General features: G+C 33.8%; 1 protein-coding gene across 2 annotated transcripts in view; it reads left to right on the top strand.

Annotated features, from left to right (window-relative positions):
- KLHL1 (kelch like family member 1) overlaps positions 1-24,806 on the top strand; it is a 328,278-nt gene that overhangs the window by 228,399 nt on the left and 75,073 nt on the right. For both annotated transcript variants that reach the window (XM_032496889.1, XM_032496890.1), the window contains exon 6: positions 14,923-15,109. In XM_032496889.1, the coding sequence (XP_032352780.1) occupies positions 14,923-15,109 (187 nt within the window). The remainder of the gene's footprint in view (positions 1-14,922; positions 15,110-24,806) is intronic.

Raw genomic sequence — 24,806 nt, forward strand, 5'->3', positions numbered from 1 at the left:
TCCATAGATATGCAGGTAAATTTGTTCATTTGTTTTTAAAAGAAGCCAAAATATTGCTGCACTGGTTACTCCCTTTCTCTGAGAATCCTGCCTTTAGAAGTTGAATCAGTAGCCTATGTTAGATAAAAGGAAACTCAATATGTTCTTAAATGTTTGTTTTCTATTTGTTTGTGCTAAAAATGCATTTTTTGTTCAGTTAGATTTTGTACATTTTGTGGATAGAAATTGTATATTCTATCACTGCATGTCCTCAGTGGTTCCTAGTATAGAACTAAATATTAATAGCTAATATATTTATTACTAAACACTTTGGGTTGTTTGTGGTTACCCACAAATTTGTGGCTGAACCTCTCATTTATTTAAGTCAAAATTTATCTTTTGCATATAAATGCACTAAATAACTTCAAACTAGTGACTGGATTGTTTCTGGTCTTGACAAAATAACCGAGTGAATGAATAATGTGTGAATGAATCAGGATTAGTAGCACACTGGGTAGGTACCCTTTGAGCCTTCAGATTAGACTGAGTTTCTCTGTTGTTATTTCTGCTGTATCTCCAAGACTAATCTTTGCTTTTATATACTTACGATGTGCTAACAGTCATTTAGCATGAGCTTATTTTCTGACACAAAATACATTCTACTGATATGTTGATGGCTTATTGACATTTACCTGCTCATAGTTAGCAATTTACCTTTTTCTTTTATTTGCTTAAATTTAGCAAAGTAATCTCTGTGGTGTATCTAATTGCTTGCTGTTCATATTACTTTAAAATTTTTTTTTCTGTGGGTGCTAAATGTAAAGGCATCATTCTTAGATTTGCTAGGCATCTTCTTTCCCAGACATTATTCCTTTTATATAATAATTCAACAGTATAGCATCTTGGAAGGTAGTTAGATCAAAAGACATATGATTAAATATAGATAGATAGGTACATACATGCATACATACATACATATAGTTTTTACACTAATTATTGGCATATAATAGAATTTTTATAATTATTTATGACTATCAAGCAAATTGTCAGAAAAGGGCATAAGCTTCATAAGGCTGTTTCCAAATTTCTCATGTAAGCAGACAATGCTAGTTGTCTCCATTTATTCATCAAGCATTCTTTAAAATCACCCAGTGTAGATTATCAGTGTTCTTAAATCCCATGGGGATTTTCTAGTATTCAAATTGAATTGCTCAAATTATTTCTTTCTTTAATCTTTCTGCTACATTTGGGTTTTGTAGACCTCCCCTCTAACGCTTTTCTTCCTTGTCCCTGAGCTGTGTATGAGATGTTACATATTCTCTCTAAGCCTTGATCTCCCTTTGTTTTCATCCTTTATTGACCTTCTTATACCCATGGGCGTTCACTAAGGTTAAGACTGTGGCTCATTGTTTTCCTTCACCCATATTCTTGCAGTCTTTTCATCTCTTCCAATGACTATAAATATGATGTCCAGGTGTGAAAATCCACAATCAACTGATTCTTCAAATACCTGTTTTTATTACAAGCCTATATGTTAAGCTTTGTATAAATATTTTCACATATATACTTTCAACTTGAAATCTGAATTCATTTTATAGGTATGTTACATTGGTTAAAATGCAAATCAATCATACACATACAATGCGGCAAACAATAAAAATCCAAAACATTACCAGTAGTAAAATGCCAGAATCAATCGTTTTGTGAAAATTATTCTAGAAATATCTTTACTCATTTCTTCACTCACTCATTTCACAAAGACTTTCTGAGTGCCACCTACGTGGAAGGAGTGTGTTCTGTGTTTTTAGCACTGAATCAGACAGACTGGTCCCTACTCTAATGTTGCTTACGTTTTAGCAGGAAGGGGAAACTGTCCTCTGGGCCCTGATGAACTCTCAACTTTCAAATATACAACACAGCATTATTAACTATGGTCACCATGCTGTATACTAAATCCCCTGGACGTACTCATTTTATAACTGGAAGTTGTACCCTTTGACCACATTCACCCATTTCTCCCAACCAACCTCCCTTGCCTCTGGGAATTTGCAATTATTTGTTTGTTTTTTAGATTCCATATGTAAATGAGATCATATGGTATCTGTCTTTCTTCTCTGTCCAATTCATTTCTTGCAGCATAATTGCCCTCAAGGTCCATCTATATTGTCACAAATGGCAGAGCTTCCTTCTCTTTTTAAGGCTGAATTTTGTACATATCCATTCATACATCCATGGGCACTTAGGATGTTTGACCACCATAAACATTGCTGCAATGAACATAGGGGTGCAGATATCTTTTTGAGTTAGAGTTTCATTTCCTTTGGACAAATACCTTCTAGTGGGATTGCTGAATTTGGTGAATACCACTGTAAACAGTTCTCTTCCAGCATAAACCTACACATTAAATTGATTAATGTAGTTTCTTGCAGTGACTTTCAACTGTTATGCAAGTTCAGGAGGGTTATCTGTAAAGAACGAAGGAAAGTAAATAGTTTAATGATTTCTGTTTTGAAAAAGTCAACCATCTGAAAACTGGGCTGTTGGATAAAAATCTACCAGGTTTCTCAACACAGCTTAATATACTCCTGCTTAACTGTAAATACTAGAAAATAATGACCACATGCTCCATTCTATTATACATTATACTACAGATTATATTATAGGTTACTCCATTATAATACAAATTATATTACAAATTATTTTAGTTAAGAACTGATGCATTACTTTCTGCATACCCCAAAATATCTGGCATAAGGTTTGATGCATTCCAATTATTTTAATGCCTTTATCATTAAAGTTAATGAGCTTATATTTTCCTTTATCCTCAAAGTTTGTTCAGTCAGGATGTTTGAACAACTCATTTCATATCCACACTTTAGAAACTCTACAGACAGACTGTATGCCCAGTGGAATTAGCTTTACTTGGGAGAATTATTTTAATCCCTTATTGACTTGCAAGATGCATTCACCTTGATGTTTTCACAGGAACTTATTTCACTGATGATGATCAAAAGAGGTATGTTGGGCTTTGATCAGAGTAAATCTAAGGAAAGTTGGAAATCTGCAAATATGTGGTGATTAAAATTCTTTCTCCATCTTCCCTTAGTGAAATGAGGAAAGTAAAATACTGACTGATACCTTTTAATTAGTGTGAGAGAAATAAAAATATTTTTATTTAAAGATAATTGAGATAGAGCTAAAGCAAAACAAAAATTTAATACTAGGTCCACATTATTATTTACATTAGGAAATCCAGTTTTCTAAATAATACATGAATGCAGTCCCTCAGGTGTTTTCCTGCAGATTTGTGTCCAAGAATTTCCTGGAGCACCATTTACTTCTTAACATCAGAATTAACTTATTTGAGATAAAATATGGGAGAAGCAGAGGAAGAATTCTCCACCTTTCTTTGAGTACCACATGCTCTGTACAGGCTTAAGGTGGTGTACACCTCTTCTGGATCTAGTGTGTGGGCTGCTTGCAGACATAGCCTTCTCGAGGAAGATGTACTTGAGCATGACATTTACACTTAGTGCATTGCACTTGTTAGCTATGGTTAGTCTATGGGTGTTGTGTTACCTCTCAACTCAAACAAAGAGTAGGTTCAGATTTAAATGTGTAAATTTGAATTTTCAGTGGAACATTCAAGTTTTATGTTTCTTAATTAACAGTCAAGATCACCTCACCATAATGTCCAAGATCCCAAATTATTTGTGTAATGGAATTTTGCTATTGACTACAACTGAAAATAAGCCTGCCATCAACTGGGTCTGAGATAAATCATTTAGAAGAAGATATTTGGTTGGTTATTAAGCAAAGATATTTCTGAAAGGCTATTAATGTTTATGAAGATGATTAATTTATGCAAGTAATTTAAGATGTGATGGTGAATATATTTCTGCCTATACATTGTATATGTTCAAATTTCAACACTGAATATATTGTATAAAATAAATTATTAGGTATTCTACATCCCAATGTTCATAGCAGCACTATATACAATAGCCAAGATGTAGAAACAGCCTAAATGTCCATCGACTGATGACTGGATAAAGATGTGGTGTATATATATAAATAATGGAATATTACTCAGCCATAAAAAAGAATGAAATAATGCCATTTGTAGCAACATGGATGGACCTAGAGATTATCATATTAAGTAAAGTAAGTCAGACCGAGAAAGATAAATATTATATGATATCACTTAAATGTAGAATCTAAAAAAAAAGTGTTACAAATTCTATTTACAAACCAAAAACAGACTCATGGACATAGGGAAAAAAAAAAAAAAAAAAAAAAACAACTATAGTTACCAAAGAGGAAAGGGCAGGGAAGGGATAAATTAGAAGCTTGGGATTAACAGATACACATTACTATATGTAAAACAGATAAACAACAAGGACCTTCTGTATAGCACAGGGAATTACATTCAATTTTCTGTAATAATATATAATGGAAAAGAATCTGAAAAGAAAGTGCATACATGTGTACATATTATTGAATTGCTTTGCTGTACACCTGAAACCAACATAGTAAATCAACTATACTTCAATAAAAATTAAATTAAAAATTAATAGATACTATAGTCATGAAAATAATCAGTCACTTAAATAGCTATTGAACAATCCCTAGGAGCCCATACCCCTGTTAGTGACCCAAGAAGAGGTGCCAGACATTTTTCCTGGTTTCCTGTAAGTTTATGACTTAGCAAGACTATAAAGCCCTTCAGTGACTACGCATCAATTGATCACAGTCTGATATGACTAATAAAAAAAAATTGTGTCAACTGTGGCCTAAGAATTAGGTAAGTCCTCATGGAAGTAATAGGACTTACACTAGACTCTGAAGATTGGGTCACAATTTAATGGAAGCCCAGAGAGAAAGGCATGAATAACAATTTTTTTTTAAAAAGACATAATCTATTCAGATGAGAGGAAAGAGATCGGACAAGCTAAATTATGAAATACAGAATAATGTGTGCTAGAGTATTGGGGAAAGCGATTCAATAGCTAAGATGGAGTTATATCATAGAATTTATGGCATGCTAGTCTGAGGCTGTTGCATAATGTCTTGCAAACAATAAGAAGATAATGCATGGTTTTGAATATAGCCTAGACATGAGTCTATTAACAAAGGTGGTCTAATGGGTGGGGAGGAGAGTGGGTTTGAGTAGAATAGGTTAGTGGTAAGAGAGATAGTGGGTATCCAGGATCTGTTACAGCACCTGGCACAAAATAGGTGCTAGCTAAGTATCTGCTGAATGAATGAATAAACGCATGCATGCATGCCAGTCCACAGCCTACTTGGGAGGCAATGAAATTTTTCAGGATGGAGGTGATACAGGGCACAGGATCAGAAATCTAGTCTTAGAAACTCTGAGCTTTCAAACTACTTATAGAACTGCAAACTCATGTTAAATAAGTATAAGTTAATCATAAATTCTAAATGCATGAAACCCATTTTGCTTACCGCTAATAACCGTCATTTGAATTACTTTAATGAGTGCTACTTGTTTTGATGATGTCATTATTCTTCACTATTTGTACTGTCAGCATAGTTAATTATTTTTCATCATAAGGCAATCAAATATTTCTGTACTCAGAATAAAATTAATGAAGCTGTTCCTCATTTCGTAGATGGATTCTTCCGGAACCATTCTGATATATTAGATGTAGGTCTTAGCACATCAGTAATGTGTGTTTTCATTTTTAAATGATAGAACTGAAAGATAACATAGGAAGCTTTCTTATGTCTACTTTTCTCATTTATTTAAAAATAAAAGTAATATTCTCACACAGTTTAGCCAGAACCGTCAGTATGCCTGCAGACAGAGCGAGGCGATATTTCAGTCTCTTAAAATTTCATGACTCTATTCTTTGCCAAGATTCTTTTCAACTGATGTTCCTGGGATTTTGGGTGTAACATGAGGATCTATCTACTCATCAGTGAGTTTCTCTCAGGTGGTAGACGGATACTCTGGCTACGGTTGAGCTAGTTTCTCTTGTACAGGCTTAGGCTGTTCCAGTCACAAGCAGATCCTGAAATAATAACTGCCGAAGGGCTGCAAGCATCAGTGAATCAACCAATATTGTTCAAACTTTCAGCATAATTGTCCATTTTCCTCTCCCTGTGTCTTTGAAAACCTACTGAACAGGGAGGAAATATAAAACCTCTATAGGCATAAGGCAACGTATGTATCTCCCTTGAGAAGTGGGGCAGCCCTACCTGTGTGCATACCTTTTATCATGTGGCCACAACGTTCTATAATAATTGAGATCTCTCCTTTCACCAGTACCTTCCACCGAGTGCAAAATAGGTTCCAGGTTCAAGGTCACACTGAGTGTGACTGTTAACATCGCTGTTTCTCAGTGGAATGTCCTAGAAACTGCTTAATATGAATACTTGAAAATATTTCATTTTTCTCCCCTGTTTATAAGACATTGAAGTAGAAAATCACTTTTTTCCTGCTGCTTACAGTGTATGATAATATTTTATCATTCATCTTATTTATTTTGTCAAGCGGAAAGCTTGAAAGACTATGAATCAGTCACTTGTTCCCTAAGGACTGTCACTTCTAATAGGAATCAATTTGGCTTGATAGATTCAAATTCTGGGAGCTGATTATTTTAGCACAACACCCAGTAGCAAAACAAAAGTTTCAAATGCTATGAAATAATATGAGGTATATGAGATTTTGTCACTCTTTTGTAAATGTGAGAAGATTTTCATAACTTTGATGGCCCACAGATATAGGGTTAGAGCAGTTATTACTTTCTTTGGCCCATAGTAAGTTTAAATTTAACTTTCTTTAAGTATACATTCAATGCTGCATTTAATTTTCCAATGGACTCTTTAATCAGATAAAAGATATAGAGAGATGTATTTGCAGTGCTTTGTACAGATTCTGGAAGTTACCCTGCCTTTCAAATTATGTATACATTTATGCAGGTTTACTCTTACTTAAGGAGTACCTTACAATATAGATTATTTAAAATTTCCAGCCATTAACATCATAGAAAACTGTTGCTGTTATTTATATTTCCTTAAGATTATTACTTTACATTTTAAGGAAGTCATCTAAAAATGCACATTTTTACGATGTAAATATTTTTTGACTCTTCCTGCAAAATTAGAGTTGTATGCCCTCTATGTAGTAAGAGTAGGTCATGCAGCACAAATTTGTCCATTTGATTTTATTTGCTCATGATAAGAGAAATGTTGCCATATTACAATTCTAAGGTAGCATTTATACATGCAAGTTACTGCAGAGACTCATGACAAAGATTCTAGCCAACAGTGTATTTTCTTTGACACATTAGGTCAATTATAGAGAAAAGGAGACAATATTTTTGAATGATACTTTCTTACTTGGAGGTTGGGAAAAATAATGCAAAAATCTAGGTAGTTGAATAATGCATTTCATTTTAGTGAAGCAATACTTTCAGAATCGTAATTTCCAATTTATAGCAAGCATTTGAAATAAATTCATATAAATATTCTTGGAAAATTCAGTTTGAAGAAGAGTGTCTATGTGTAAGCACACAGAATTGAAACACAGTATTTCCATGTTGCTAAGTATGTGGTTCAGCTTTTCAAACCAACACATTGTATTTCAATAATAAATGTAATGGTCATTTGAAAGAAATACTGTTTTACTCATTGTATCTTTTTCATTGTTTTCCTAATTAAATTGAAGTTAATAATAAAGTCAATGAAACTTTAAGAGGAGTATATAAAAATAAAATAATGTTTTAATATAAACAATTGCAAAGAACATATTTATTCTAATTAAAAGTTTATAACATTTCTAACAAATTTACTAATGAGAATTCTAGCGATTAATGGGTACATTATTCTGATTTCTTACCAGTCAATTCTGAATATCACACACTGAGTTCTCATAGATGTTTCTTGACCCAGTTCCCCTCTGCAGCTAGAGGTTTACTCTAACTTACTGGTCATTGTTTACTCAGAAAGAAAACCTATCAAGGTTATAGGGAGATAAAGCATATTTGTAACATGACTGCCTAACTGACATTGATCCTAGGATCAACCTCTTAGAATTTTACACAATGGTAATTTATAATATACCCTATGCTGTCCTCCATATTAAGTCTCAGGATATTTTTATTTCAGACATATTTTCTAGATGATAAAATATTCTGAAACATTATTGGTTTGTAGACAGCGAGATATTTCCTTGAGGTTTATGCATAATTAATTTATAAGGATATAGCCAATGATTATCCTCAAAAGTGAAAGAACATACTAACAGTGAAGATATTAAGAAATTTTCAAGGGCATTTTTTGTAAGCTAAATTGTACTTGGATTATCTGTGATTGGAAAGGGTATTGGTATGTGGCATCCTAAGAATAAAATTTAATTTATAGACAATTATTGTATAAAGTCTTGTACATAAATATTAACATGTCTCAAAGTAGTATACAATTATTGAAGTCTATTGATTTTTTAGTTAAAGATTCATGAAAAATTTAAGAATGCAAAACACAAAACTAACTTTCATTGTATAGGGAGGAGCAATATTTGTATTAATCTTGGATTGTTGCAGAAAATCTAAAGATAGTTCAAGATTAAAAAGCAGCTTAACCATTTTGTTATTCTGCCTTTGTGCCTGAATTTGGGATGAAATAACTTTAGAAAGTGCTTTAAGAGGAGATATAATACTGACACAAGTCATACAGTGTTCATAAGCAAGACAAAGTTACAAGTAATAATCTGAAAACATAGTAATAAGTAACAGCTATTATGAAAAAGTCAATTTCTTTCAAAATAAAGAATCTTGTTCCCAGGGACACAAGGATGGTTCAACATATGCCAATCAATCAATGTAATACATCACATCAACAAGAGAAAGGACAAAAACCACATGATCATCTTAATAGATGTAGAAAAAGCATTTGATAAAATTCAACACCCATTTATGATTAAAAACTCTCACCACAGTGGGTATAGAGGGAATATATCTCAATATAGTAAAAGCTATATATGACAAACTTACAGCCAGCATAGTACTCAATAGGAAAAACTCAAAAGCTTCCCACTAAAATCTGGGACAAGACAAGGATGCCTACTATCACCACTCCTACTCAACATAGTCTTGGAAGTCCTAGCCACAGCAATCAGGCAATAAAAAGAAATAAAAGGGATCCAAATTGGAAAAGAAGAGGTAAAAGTGTCACTATATGCAGATGACACGATACTATATATAGAAGACCCTAAAAGGTCCACACAAAAACTACTAGAACTAATCCAAGAATTCAGCAAGGTAGCAGGTTACAAGATTAATGTTCAAAAATCAGTTGCATTTCTTTACACTAACAATGAATCAACAGAAAAAGTAAGTAAAGAAACAATCCCCTTTAAAATAGACTCAAAGTAATAAAATACCTAGGAATAAATTTAAGCACAGAGATGAAAGACTTATACACAGAAAACTATAAAACACTGATGAAGGAAATTAAAGAAGACTTTAAAAAGTGGAAAGATATCCCATGCTTCTGGATTGGAAGAATCAATATTGTTAAAATGGTCACATTGCCTAAGGCAACCTACAGATTTAATGCAATCCCTATCAAATTACCCAGGACAGATTTCACAGAACTAAAACAAATCACAGTAAAATTTATATGGAACCACAAAAGACCTAGAATTGCCAAAACATTACTGAAGAAACAGAAAGAGGCTGGAGGAATAACTCTCCCAGGCTTCAGACAATAGAGCTACCGTAATCAAGACAGCATAGTATTGGTACAAAAACAGACATATGGACCAATGGAACAGAATAGCGAGCCCAGAAATGAACCCACAAACTTTTGGTCAGCTAATCTTCGACAAGGGAGGCAAGAATACACAATGGAACCAAGACAGTCTCTCCAGCAAATGGTGTTGGGAAAACTGGACAGCAGCATGTAAATCAATGAAGCTAGAACACTCCCTTACACCATACACAAAAATAAACTCAAAATGGATCAAAGACTTAAACATAAGGCAAGATACAATAAACCTCCTAGAAGAAAGTATAGGCAAAACATTATTTCACATACATCTCAAAAATGTTCTCCTAGGGCCATCTACCCAAGCAATAGAAATAAAAGCAAGAATAAACAAATGGGACCTAATTAAACTTACAAGCTTTTGCATAGCAAAGGAATTCATAAGTAAAACAAAAAGACAACCTACAGAATGGGAGAAAATTTTTGCAACAATGAAACCAACAAAGGCTTGATCTCCAGAATATATAAGCAGCTCATCTGACTGAATAAGAAAAAACAAACAACCCAATCAAAAAATGGGCAGAAGATGTAAACAAGCAATTCTCCAAGGAAGACATAAAAATGATCAATAGGCATATGAAAAAATTCTCGATATCACTAATTATCAGAGAAATGAAAACCAAAATTATGATGAGGCATCACCTCACACCAGTCTGAATGGCCATCATTCAAAAGTCCACAAATGACAAATGCTAGAAAGGCTGTGGAGAAAAGGGAACCCTCGTACACTGCTGGTGGGAATGCAGTTTGGTGCAGCCACGGTGGAAAACAGTATAGAGATTCCTCAAAAGACTAGGAATAGACTTACCATATGATCCAGGAATCCCTCTCCTGGGCATATATCCAGCAGGAACCCTACTTTAAAAAAGACACCTGCACCCCAGTGTTCATAGCAGAACTACTTAAAAGGGCCAAGTCATGGAAACAGCCTAAATGTCCATCAACAGATGACTGGATAAAGAACTGGTATATTTATACAATGGAATACTATCCAGCCATAAAAATGACAACATAACGCCATTTGCAGCAACATGGATGTCCCTGGAGAATGTCATTCTAAGTGAAGTAAGCCAGAAAAAGAAAGAAAACTACATATGAGATCGCTCATATGTGGAATCTAAAAAAAAAATCAAAAACAAAAACAAAAAAACAAACATAAATACAAAACAGAAACAGACTCATAGACATAGAATACAAACTTGTGGTTTCCAAGGGGGATGGGGGTGGGAAGGGACAGACTGGGATTTCAAAATTTGTATATACTGACAGGCATATGCAGAATAGATAAATAAGATTATACTGTATAGCACAGGGAAATATGTACAAGATCTTGTGGTAGCTCACAGCAAAGAAAAAATGTGACAATGAATATATGTATGTTCATGTATAACTGAAAAATCGTGCTCTACACTGGAATTTGACACAACATTGTAAAATGACTATAACTTAATAAAAATGTTAAAAAAAAAAGGATCTTGTAAATGATTTAGAGTATATGAAAGTTAAGAAATTTTACAGAATATTTTGTTAATAAAATGGAAAACATCATTTAAGTACAGAATACCTTATCAATTTTATAGAAATAAAGTACAAATTTTAACTTTATTTTGTTTACTTTCCAGGTCATATTTTAAATAATTTATAACATCTTTTTTTTAAATGTATAAACCTTTGAATATTGATAAATTTATTTCTCTTTAAAAATTTTTACTTGAAGGCATTTTAACCTAGGCACTCAGAGTTGACTATCTTCTGATACTTTATTTTTACAGGATTTCTTACATTTTCTTTTATAATTATCTATTACTTATAAATTTGCAGTAATCCTTATATAGCTTTGTGTGTGTGTTTAGAAATATATAAATATTTAGCTATTCAAATAGATGATAAACTTGATGTTTTTAGCTTCAGCTTTGTCATCAGTGCATATATCATCTTATTTTATTTTTAAAATACACAGTATTTGCTTTACATCCTATTTCTCTGTAGTCTTTTGTATTAATTATATAATTTAATCTGAATCAATAACTTCTGTTTTTCAACCACAAGGAAGATAAGAAACAAAAAAAAAACAAGACCTGTCTACTTCATTTTTTTCCAAGAACACATATTTTATTTCATTTTAACAAATGTTATCAGATAAACTAACATTTAAGATATGTTGTGCATTCTGTTCATCTAAGTCCATTTTATATATAAAATAAGGGATTAGGGAAATTTAGAAATAATTTAGTGATCAAAGTTTGTAACTTTTTATCACTATAAAATCAAAAAGTTATTGAAGAGTTATTAATTAATCAACTTAATATTTGTCTATTTTTAAAAATTGTAGAATAGATAAACAAGATTACACTGTATATCACAGGGAAATATACACAAAATGTATGATAACTCACAGAGAAAAAAATGTGACAATGAGTGTGTATATGTCCATGAATAATTGAAAAATTGTGCTGAACACTGGAATTTGACACAACATTGTAAAATGATTATAAATCAATAAAAAATGTTAAAAAAATTGTCCAAATTAAATGAAAATTTTAATGTTAAGCCAACTCAGTAAGTAACTATAAGAATTTGTAAGATTAATAGGGAGGAAAATAGCTCAGTGGTAGAGCACATGCTTAGCATGCATGAGGTCCGGGGTTCAATCCCTAGTACCTCATTTAAAAAAAAAAAAAAAAAACTCACAAGATTAAACCTGTATATAAGATGTTAAGCAACTGAAATTTCATTTAAACAATTTTGATATTTTGGTAATCCTAAGCTATTTATTATATTAATTATTGCTTACAGGCCCATGCCACTAATATACACATTTTTAAAAGTTTAAAATAAACTTTAAACTCATCTTTTATTTATCAAAATATTGTGCTAACATTATTTTTACATGGTGATAAAATAAAGAGGACATGAATTAATTTTAAGCCAAAGCTAATCAATTCTAGTTAGTTAAAATATCAGAAATACTATACGAACTCTTTTCAATATAAATAACCCTCCATATTCATGTCACATTTGAAAGATCTACATTATGAATCTACTTATCTAAAAACCTAAGCCATTACCCAAACTCCCAGGTAATTTTTTGATTCTGAGTTATAGTTTTCCAAGGAAAAACATAGAAAAGAAGCACATAACTTTAACATTGTTTTCTCTTTTTTTTTTTCCCTCCTTTATTTGGAATCAGTTAACTGTTTATTTGGATAAAATATACCTAAAGTGTAATCCTTCTGCAAGAACAGTTTTTTATCATCAACTAATCCAAAATCTCCCCCCAAAAAAGGTAAACAGAGAGAGAATAAAAGAAAAAAAATTGAGAGTCACATTTAGACAGACATAAATTTATTTTTTCTTTTAAAGAAAAGAAAAAACTTAAACATAGGAAAAATATATTCTGATACACAAATGAAAGAGTCATATTAAAATAAATCTCTCTCTCTCTCTATCCTCCTTTCTCTTAAAGGTCTATTATATAAAGACCACTGGGGCCTCGTTAGAAAGTGTTATTTTCTTTGGTAGTTAAAAAGTACTTAAAAAGTATATTGGCCTGGACCAAATAGATTGCCAGGTATTTCTCCAGAAAAGTTGGGTTTATTTGGGAGCAGTGAAGAATAGCAATTCTGGGTCTGCAATCCTGGAGAGTCACATGCAAGTCCCTGCATGGCAAAGAAAGGAGAGCACATCTATAGGGGGAAAAGGAAGTTGGGAAGGCCCTAGGAAACAGAGTTCTTGGCTTTTCATTGACTGAGTCCTTACCAGGAAAGAAGAGGTCTCTTCTTGTTGGGCTGTCATTTTTGCAGAATACGAGAGCTCTCCCTTCTAGTCTCCCAACTCTATTTAATTAAGGTTTCTATTTATTAATATTTGACAAGTAAAATAGTAGTCCTTTTAAAAAAGAATGAAATGGTATGAAGGCAACTAAAGTTTCATTATATAATAAGAAGAGAAATATAAGCAAGATTTTAAACATCTTCCCTTCCATACTCCAAAGCATCTGGTAACTCTAATACATTACACTCCTCATTCACCCTCAGAGCTATTCTGTTATCTTTTCCACATCTCATATATATGAGTATCTTATGTGTTTTTATATTCTTCCTGTCCCCTCCAAAAGTAACTTGTGTATTACAATGGCTAAATAAATTTATTTAATTCAGGTTCAAATTATAGTGTTACAATCAATTGCTTAATTATATGCTCCTGTCCCATATTAATGTATTCACTCAATAAACATTTGGGTACTGATGTGATACAGTTTTTTATCAATGTAGAAGAAAATGTCAGTGAGTCAATGTTACATTTTCTACTTCTTATTTTCTAAATCTATGTGACAGATTTAACTCACTTTGAAATGAAACAGGATTCATGACAAAAAGAGAGAATGTGACACTGAAAGAATCAAGGGAAAATAAAGTTTATAGAGAAAGTGGAAAAATAAAAGATACGGTGAATTTGTTCAAACAAATGTACAGAGAAGAATTTGCAGAGAAAAAAACTCGCTGTAATAAAAGAGGCATAACAGAGCTTAAAACTCTGGTCTCTCCCTGCTGCTCCCGCAGGTGCCGGATTTTTGGTAGAATTTTTTTTACTTTCACCATTGGAAACTATTACCCTGCCTGATATACAGCTTTTCAACTGCTCACGTAATTGAAAAGATGTCATGAACATATGTTTTTTTCATTTTTGTCAAGTTCTTTTAAATTTGAAAGGGATTTAAACTATACCTGCAACATCTTAAAGTAAATACATGAATATTATGATAGGCTTGTTAGAATCTAATTTGTTGAAGATTATTTTTTAATTTACTTCACCAGACATGTTTATGGCCAAATGGGCAACTGTATGTGATTTATGAAGAGCTTTCATAAACGGGGAAGGAAATGGAAAAAGCGATCTTTAGAAGTTCCTTTATATTCTGTGTGACAAAATGAATAATAACATGGAATCAAAAATAATGTCCATTCTGTTTCTCTTGGAAGCCGTGCATTTCATTCATATTTGTCAATACAATTCATTCTTATTACATTTTGCATCCCTCTCAGTAGAGAGGTAATATCATAGGCACTAAGCTTCTAAGTTTAATTTGATGCCTCATGTTCATCCCTATAAAAAGCATTATTAACGGTGATTGTCTATTATTCACAGATATTGGCTGACCTAGAAAACCATGCGTTATTTAAGAATGACCTGGAATGTCAAAAGCTGATTCTGGAAGCAATGAAATACCATCTACTGCCAGAAAGAAGAACTTTAATGCAAAGTCCAAGAACTAAACCTAGAAAATCTACAGTTGGAACTCTGTATGCAGTGGGAGGCATGGATAACAACAAAGGTACATGTTCTAGATCTGTACCATACCATGGCGTGATTTTACTATTGTCATGTGTATAATAGTAACAAATTTCACATTAACTTAGCTTACTTAGTTCATTAAGATTTAAGAGTTAGGGCAAAATTAGGACACCTCCTGTTTTTCTTTTTTTTTTTTCAGTCTGGAGTTGCTGATTTTGCTTCTTTCTCATCTTTAAATCTTTTATCTCTTCTGCATCATCTACAAGTCTTCATATGAAATGCGTGGGGGAGGATTGAAAGCACTTGATAGAAAACGCAGGCTAAGTAGTCTGTTGGATAGATTGAAAAATGTATTTCATTTCTGAGTAAAGGGAAAATAATATGCCAGACACATGCTTGCTGAGAGTAATAGCACGAAGAAGAGAGACTTTACTTTTGAGGAGTTTAGATTCTGACAGAAAACCGACCAGTAAATAGACTACAGATGAGTGTAATGATTGTGGCGGTTCTCATTTACAAATGTACTTGTAGTTACCACTGTTGCCCTTAAAAGGAAGTGAATACTTCATTTAAAGCCAAATGCATACATTTGAACTTACTCTTCTATAGTTAGTGGAAAAATCTCCATGAATGTTTGTCCTCTTCAGACTTTTTTATGCATGTCTTAATTTTCTTGATCAAGTACACAAGACAAAGAATATAATTGTATGTTTGTGTCTAATAAGTGATATAATTATCCATAATATATGTAATATACATTTAAAACAATAGATTGTGATCTCATATTTAACCTCTATTAAGGGAACTCTGTTGCTAAAGAATCATGAGGAAGCAACAAGGCTGACTTTAACCACTGTGAAGTGAGATGCCAAAACAGCAGCTGAAGGGAAACAGTTTGTGTAATCAGTAGAGAACCGAACCCATTCCCCTTTTTATTTGTCAAGAAAAGATCTTGGGGCTATTAGATGGTTTTCACTAGTTTAATTTTTTGAAGAGTTTTACTCCTATTTACCGGGCTGTTGATTTCTAGTAGCTATCACGTTAAATAAGCACTAGAATATTAATATATATTTTAAAAGACATCACTATCAGTTAAAAAGGGTAAATAATTTAATGCTTTAAGAATGAGTGAAATGGCATTAATCTCTCTCATTCCCTCCACTCCTCATTCCTTCTTTAATGTTCCTACTTAAGAGAACATGTCAGAAGTTTTCCCCAAAACAGATGTGCCTTAAAACCCTCCTTTATGAAATGGTAAAACAGAAAATATCTTAAATACAAATCTGACTCAAAAATAGCCAGAAATTATACTAAAATACCAAAAAAAAAAAAAATTTCAAGCTAAGAAAACAAATCTATTAACCTGTATCCATACTGTCCTTATGAAAGTAATAAATACCAAATAGCTTGCACCACATGATGTAAATTGCATCTTCTGAAGCAAAAGCATGCAAACTTTATTGGAACATTGTAATAGGTTCATTTTACCTGTTAAAGTAAATATCCTGATTTCCAGTGACTTTCAGTAAATACATTCATCCAAGTCTCAGATTTCACAAATGGATAGTGATTTTATACATGTTTATCATATTTTAAGGTCAAATGAGTGGCATTTGTTTTTAAAGAACACTGCATTCTACAGAAAGAATGCCCATATCAGATCACTTCCATTTGTAAATCTGCTCATATCATTTAAAAAATAAATAAATAAAAGAATGCTGATTGAATCAGGCCAGCCTATGACTAGGATTGAAAAATAACAGTAAATTAATATTAATACAAAAATCTTTGTGCTATTTATTAAAGAGCCAAAAATTTAAATGACAAATTAAAATTTTTTAAACCTGGTGACTTTAAATACAATCGCCATCACATAAAAGAAAATGAGAATAAGGAGTCTATTGAGTTAAGCTGTTTGCCAGCATTTGAATTTCTCTAATCTTACACAATAGTCTGTTGAGATTGAAGAAATTCTTTAATAATTGAATTTTCTTAGGAATTCTGAATCTCTCATTTTAGAATTGAATACTATTTCGTTATTGTTACACGTATTCAGTAATCCAGAGGTTAAAAGAGTGTGATAATACAGTGGGTATAAAAAGATACCCCTGCTTAAATCTGTATTAAAATAGAAAAAAAATTTTGAAGAAAACTTTAGGAATTCTTACTATATTCTCAGCCTCTAGGAACTGGACATTAAATATATCTCACAAACTTAGATAAAAATCTGACACTTAATACAAAATCTCAGAGAACCTACTTTTCCTGCAGCAGAAACTTAAGAAGTCCAGTATTTCAAGAGATTTAAAGGATAATCCTCAGTATTTGCATCCTGCTTTTATTGCTTAAAGGGTGTTTTCTACACCTTTATTAACTTGTGTTATCTCTAAATAGGTGTTAAGATCTTATCTTAAAATTGTGTTTTCTTTTCTTGAAAGGTAATAAGGCGAAGGGAATTAAAATGTAAAAAGAAATAGAAATCAGAAGAAACAATGCATAATAGCAAAAAATTGGAATTTACTTGGCATGACTAATTGAAAAATTATGCAATGTAATATAATACAGTACAGTCTTACAATCCAGTATAATGGTATACAATACTTAGTGTGTTTTTAATTATTTACATAGGCATATTGTGCCTTAGAAGGCTATATAAACATTTTATTAAATTTCTCTTCAGCTCCACAATTTCTGGGATGCAGATGATATCTTATGGGATTGATAAACTACAGGTACAACCCTTGCAGATTTTCTGGAGATGCTATGAAAATTCAGAGCACTGTCATCTCCTTCCCTCTGCTTTCTTCTGTATTCACACATCCATGCGTTCTACAATAATAGACATATCACACATCTGTTTTGTGCCAGGCTCTGTGTTAACTTGTGTGCCATGGTGAACAGTATGAATATTACCCATACGTCACAGAGTTGCCAGGTTAACCTGGGAAAACAAATAGCAAACAGAATTATTTGTGAATAGGCAGCAGAAGAGGAGCCTGAAGGCACCTCCTCCCACAAGCACACCACATCTACAGCTACGCATGGTGCAGCTTTTTCTGGAAAATACCTAAAGGCTGGCTGAGCCACTCCTAGCATCCCCAAGCGAGAGATGGTCCACATCCAAGCAGGTAGGAAAAGGCGGGACACAATCTGGCATAAAGCCCCGCACCCACCCGCACCTCCCCTCCCATTGTGTGGAGGCCCACAGCTTCTCACTGAGGAGCAAGGGGTTTGAACCCCACATCTGGCGTCCCTCACTTTTAAGACCTGCCCCTGAGATACCGGCCCCCGAAACATCTAGCTTTGAAAACCAACTGGCTGCGGAGGCCTCCAGCCTCACAGAAGGCTATAGCTTTCTGGACTGTGGTGCTGGGACCCCCAAGCCCCAAGGCCAGGGGCAAAGCGCCAACGGGGGTGCCCAGACTTGGTGTGGGAGAAGCCCGTTTGCTAGTCTTGGGGTTGGTGTGGGGGCAGGTGTCTGATCTACAGGCATTTGGGGGCCTGAGGTGGCTCCCTGGGTGGAGACTGGCGGTCACCATCCTCGCGTGCTCCCTCCGCAGCCGCCTCCAGGGTCCGGGGTCCCCGGGGCGAGTCTGGCAGCCCCTCTTTGCGGCTGCCACCTTGGGGCCAATCCTTGGTCACCAGGCTCTGGTGGCCGCGGGGCTTGCGTTCTGGATCCCAGAGGAGTGTGGCAGTGGGAGAGATTGTGCTACGCCAGCTGCACCGCACAGTAACAATCCGTCCCTGCCCGCCCCCCAGGCTTTTTGGAAGGGAGACCACATTGCTGGTCCAGAGCTTTTGCTTGAGAGGCAGGTACAGCTCTAGGGCCCTGTGGACCGGGATGTGCTCCCGGGGAACTAGGCTTGTGCACATCCTCCTTTTGCTGTCTGTCTGCCTGCAGCTCACCCGTGTCTCCCAGACAGGAGCTGATACCCTCATCTGAAGCCCCAGTTCTGGGGACTGCTGCTCAAGGGACACCTCGAAATCAATTGGCCATGGTGGCCAGCAGGGCATAAGCTTGTATAAAGTACTTGTGTATTTTAAAAGCTGCGGTCTCAGGGTCTGGCTTGTTAATTCACGATATAGCACAGCAGAAAACTCTGTGTAAGAAAAATAATCTTCCACAATCTCACCAGCCATCCTTGACTTTTTTCATTTATGCCATCCCCAGTCCTTGTCCACATTCATTTTCAAAATCTGTATATTGTATTGTACCTTCTACTATGGTGATTTTAGAATACAATATTTGTTTTAAGAAAAAGATCTCTTCAAGAGCTATGCATAAGCTCTACCAAACACAGCATTAGTTTCCAAAATGTATGTCATGAATAAATTTACAAATATAATGGATTACCTTCCTTGAGTTTCTTGTGCTCACCTGCAACAGTTCATGGACTGACTTTGCTAATAGGTGCCTGTCAAAATAGGTATTTTATATTCATCTCTTTAAGTCTTGCTTATTAAACTTCACAGATACAGTTAGTGGTTCTCCATGATATATTATTAAGAACAAACAATTAACTTGTCATTTTGCTTAAAAGAACAAATTTCTAATTCCTAAACTTCTGCACACCTTTACCATAATGATATGGGAATCTTTTTAAAGATGCTTTTTAATCTTTTGAGGTTCCCTCTCTAAGTTTGCCAAATACAGTATTAGTAAGTCTCTACAATTATGAATTTTAAACAAATTTGCTTACATTTAAAAATAAGTTTGAATGTTTTACTTTGGAATGTAAGTACTTTTGAAAATATAAAAAAGATATTGGCCATCCTTGAAAGTCATACTTCTTAAAACTGACCTTATAAATTCTCTGGTGCATGAACTTTGCATTAATACTTGTATAAATGCATATCACTGCCTCTTCCATTACGATAAGGCTTAATGATTTTGATCTTAGGGTGATGTTGAAGATTTATTTTTAGTAAGTAGTACCTGATATCTTTTTGAGAACATTTAACATTTTTTAATTAGAGGCAGTATGAAGGATTGGTGACTGATCATTTATATCAGATTAATTCTAATGTGCATGTCTCCTTAAAGTAAATGAGTTAACCTTATCATTAAACCTTATTTTGTTTTTAATGGAAAAATAAAAAATAAAAAAATTTAAATTAAAAAAAATTGTGAATAAAATGAGCGTCACAAGAAGGGACTTGCAAGTGTTATCAGGACCATTCTCATTTAGTCTAGAAAAGTAGAGAAGAACAGAGAATGTGTTTGTTGCCTTTTTTTTTTTTTCCTAGCTGAAATCTGAAGAACTATTAGGCATTAGTTTAGCACATCATCAGAGTGGCAGAGTAGGGTGGTGGTAAATTCCACCTGAGATGTAAGGGTTTACAGTTGAAGAAGTGTGATGTCTTCAAAAATGGAGAGAAATCCCTCATGGCTGGAAGAGAGCCCCTGGAGAAATGAAAGCAGCATGGTGGTGGAGGAAAGATACAAGCTGACTTCAGTGAAAGGCTTAGTTGAATAGATCCTGATGTGAAATGTAGACATCCTCGAAAGCTGGTGACGCTCCTAGTGGAGAAAGTCTTTTTGAAGTCAGAGATATGCCTACTCAAATCCAGGAGTGTCATTTAAAATCCCTAGTCTGATTCACCCTTTCTCAATGTCATATTCTGTTTCTGCAACAATTGCAATGATTAAATGAGATGGCATGTATAAAGAGGCTACACTAATACAAGGCCTTCCAACATGTTCGCTTAGTGTCAGAAAGACTGTCAGAGAACTCGGCAGCAACCTGGGCTGACTTTTGTAATCATGTTATGGAATAAGGTCAAGCCAACAGGAACTTTGGAGGCATGAGACAACAGGGGTTTTATGGAATAATAGTGATGTGATAGGGAAGGAGACAGGACAAAAGATATGCATATAAATGGCACTTACATGAACAGCATTATGTAAAAAATAAATGCCTTTTATGCCAATACAAAAAAGTCAAGAATCAAAAATCACATGAATCATATGCGAGAAAAGAACCAAGTCATAAAATGAAGTTAGCAGTATGTTTTGAAAAGTATGATTTATTTAATTCACTGCCGTAACTGGAAAATACTGAAAAATAAATCTGTAACAATGTAGTAATTTGTAGCATATTTAAGGCCAATTATAATCATTCATATGTTTATTCACATTTGTTCTAGTATGAATGAGAAATGGGGGGACATATAAAATTAAATATGTTTTTTTAAAGGTAATACATTAAAAAAACTATTTTTATAAGAACAAATTTTATAAATGCTGTCAACTGAAATCAAACGCAGATTTAAACCAACACAATAAATTGTGCCAATAAATTTGCTCTTGTTTTGATAAGAATTTTATTACAAATTACACAGGAATCATCATAAATCCTTTGGAAGGCTGGTTTAAAAGTAAAACATGACTTGCTTACTCTCAAGTGCTTGGACTATCTTATACTTATGTGTAATTCATGTAAGCTATGAAATAAAATGTGGTGCTATTGGTTAATGGAAGATATTTGTGTCAAAAAATCTCTACTGGATTTATTTTTTGAGGTTGGTTGATTGGACAGTCCCATGGCAATAAAAATAACTTGGTTTTGTTCTCATAAAAACAGTATTTTTTGGAGATACATTTTGTTTCATTCTAATTATCAACATATATTGAAAACCTGGTAAATATACAAGAATATACATAAAAGAAAAGCCAATCATGAGCTTATAACCTAAAAACAACCATTGTTACCACTGTTAACAGAACACGGTATTATTTCCTTTCTCAAATTTCTGTGTAAATGTATGTATATATATGTTTGTGTAGAACCACAACTCTATACCTACATTTATATAGAGATTATCTATTTATATTTGCCTTCATCTCTTTCACTATGGCATTATCTAGATAAGAATCTAAATATAGATATATTTGGATTTATTTACATACTTAGTTATTTTTGTTGCTTTTATTTATTACTTATCTTACATGTATAAATTTATATTTCATTATATTTTTAAAAATACATCACTTCAAGGAGCTTACTAACTCTTATTCATGTGGAAATGCCACAGTTTACATGAGCTTAATCTTAGTATCAAACACTTTGGTGGAATCCATTTTATTTTCTATAAATAATGCCATCATTAGTATCTGCATGCCTTAAGAGTTTTTCCTAACCCTTGACCATTTGTACAAATAACTAGAAAAAAAATTACTGGGTGGGAAGGTCAAGTCTTTTTGACATATGAGCCAACTTCTTCCTAGATAGTTTTTAAGAATTTATAGTACCACCAAATTAGATAAATAGTGCGATTTTCAGCGCCTTGTCAACAAATTTTCTATCTTCAAAAATCTTTCTATTGTGAAAAATTTTAGCATAACAAAAGTAGAAAAATTGTATAATGAACCTCCACGTTCTTGTCATTCCATTTGCATTTCTCTTCTTAGTAGTGAGATTGAACTATTTTGGTATTTTGAATTTTTTATGTGTTTAATCATGTATATACTGGTGAAGAATGACATATTACTTCCTTTTCTCCTCAATTATTGCATATTTTATTTCAGTTTCTTGAACTAATTGCCTACACTGTATTTTGCAAAGTTCAGTAGAAACAGCTTACAAGGTACTCTTCTCCGTTTCTATATTTTAAAAGGAATAGTTCAAATATGTTACAAGTTTGCTGTAAATATCTAGTAGGTAGCATAGCATACCAAGCAATTTCTGAAAAAAAATGATGAATAGTGTATATGAGAACATAGAGACACTGGTCACCCTTACGTTCTCTCAGAGATAATTTACTTTCCTTTTGAAAGACACTTGAGTAGGAGCAAAACACCTTCTCCCAAACAAACATTGGATGATTCGAGACTAAGACGGAGAATATGTGAGGGCTGCCCTCTTCCTGGTTTGCTGTTGGTATTTATAGCAGGGCCATTCGTACTTGGTGGGCACTGAATGCCATTTTATTTTCACCACAATAGAACCAAGCCTATCTGATTTTTAGCGTCTTAGCCTCTATTTTCTGCCTGCCTTTCGTCATCATATATGTCTTAGAAATTAGCAAATGCTCAGAGAAGACTAACACTGATGCCCTGTCATTCTCTTTCCTGAGTCTAAAGTCCTGATCACATTGGTTGCCTTGAACTACAATTAGCGTCTCTCCAACCCCACAAGGCTGCCGAGAAGCCTGGACCAGGACTGTCAGCCTAGTCCTGCCTCTGCATGAGCTGTTCCTTGAGGGGAAAATGGCAAAGAATGTTAAACTCCTTTTAATTCACATCCCTTCTATCTGGGACTTCTTCCTCCTAAGCGTTAGCTGTCTTTTTAAGTCTACCATGTCTTTCAACAGCTAAGTTTTGTATTTTAAAACTGTCACTTTATAGTTCCTCTTGTGGAGATAGTTCCTCTGATACAAGCTAATCTGTCAGCAGAAGAGATCCCTGTGAATTTGAAATTTCAACATTGTCCGTTTCTGAAACTTCTCTTTGAATTTCTTGAGATTTATATGATAACTGTGGATATTTTTATTTTACTTGCTTTTTAAAAACAATGATCTACTTTTTCTTTAAATATTGCAAGTATTTATTTTTATATTCTGTAGCTTATAATTCCAACATCTAAAAGCTTGAAAGTCTGTCTGTTGATCATTGTTTATTGTTTCTGACAAGTCTCATTCATCTTAGTTTGATTCTTTTTTTGTTGGGTAAGATTATTTTGAAGTTATAGTTTATTTCATACTCTGTAAAGATTTTGGGATCCTAAATTGGTGATGATTTTTGTCAACCGAAATACAAAAGTAACTGGAATTACCAGAAATTGAGTTTATTCTGGAATAGCAGACAAATTTGCAATTCTGGAAATTCGATCTCTAGCAAGCTGCAAATTGGTGTGTTAAGGGTTTAGGGTGGGCTGTATTTATGGGTAAGGGGTGCAAAGAAAGAAGACTCCAGCTAGAGTCCAAGAAGTTAGTTTATTGGCTTGAGGATGGGAAGAGACTCTTGGCAGGTGTTCATTGGTCAGGAGACAAGCTTCAGTCTTCTCTAAATCAGGCATTTGTAGGAAATCAGTCTTAAGTTTCATCTTCCTGAGGACGCATGCTTGAGATTCTCCATTTCATATTTTCTGGTTCCATTGTAGTTTGAAATTCTTTCCCACTTTTCTCCAGCAAGCATGAGTCAGCTTCAATGAAGAACCACCAGTAACAGCTTCCTCAGGCCTCCTCAACACTCTAGGCTTACTGCAAAGTCTCTGGATCATTCTCCCACTTTGTGTTAGGGGCCCAAGGCAAATGCTCCAGATCCTATCTTAGGTGTAGACATTTGCCTCAAAGGAATACTGGCTTTCATACTTACTCGGCAAGCTCTACCCCAGCTTTTCCCTCACTGTTCTTTCAGCTGTTTGGCTGTGCCCTTGAAGTTTTTTCTTTCGTTTATGTCCAGCAATGCAAAAAAATAGTGTTATTGTTGCAATTTTCCTAGATTGACTATTATTCTCGTTCTCTTGTAAGCAGACACCTTCTTTTTATTTTGCATTCTAAATTTTCCTGCATAGTTTTTTTTTTTTTTACTTGTTTTATACCCTATACTTTTTTGGAGAGTAGGTATTTTGTTTAAAACTAAACTATTAACAAAGCTGACATTTTCTCACTTCTTAAATATTTATGAAGTAGATTGTTGGCATTTCCATGATTAAATAATTTTTGAGTATTTGTAAATTTGGTAACACTATATTCACATGTAACTTTGTATCTCCGAAATGAAGATACTAATTCTA

The sequence above is a fragment of the Camelus ferus genome, chromosome 14 (genome assembly GCF_009834535.1).
Source record: "Camelus ferus isolate YT-003-E chromosome 14, BCGSAC_Cfer_1.0, whole genome shotgun sequence".
NCBI classification, from domain to species: domain Eukaryota; kingdom Metazoa; phylum Chordata; class Mammalia; order Artiodactyla; family Camelidae; genus Camelus; species Camelus ferus.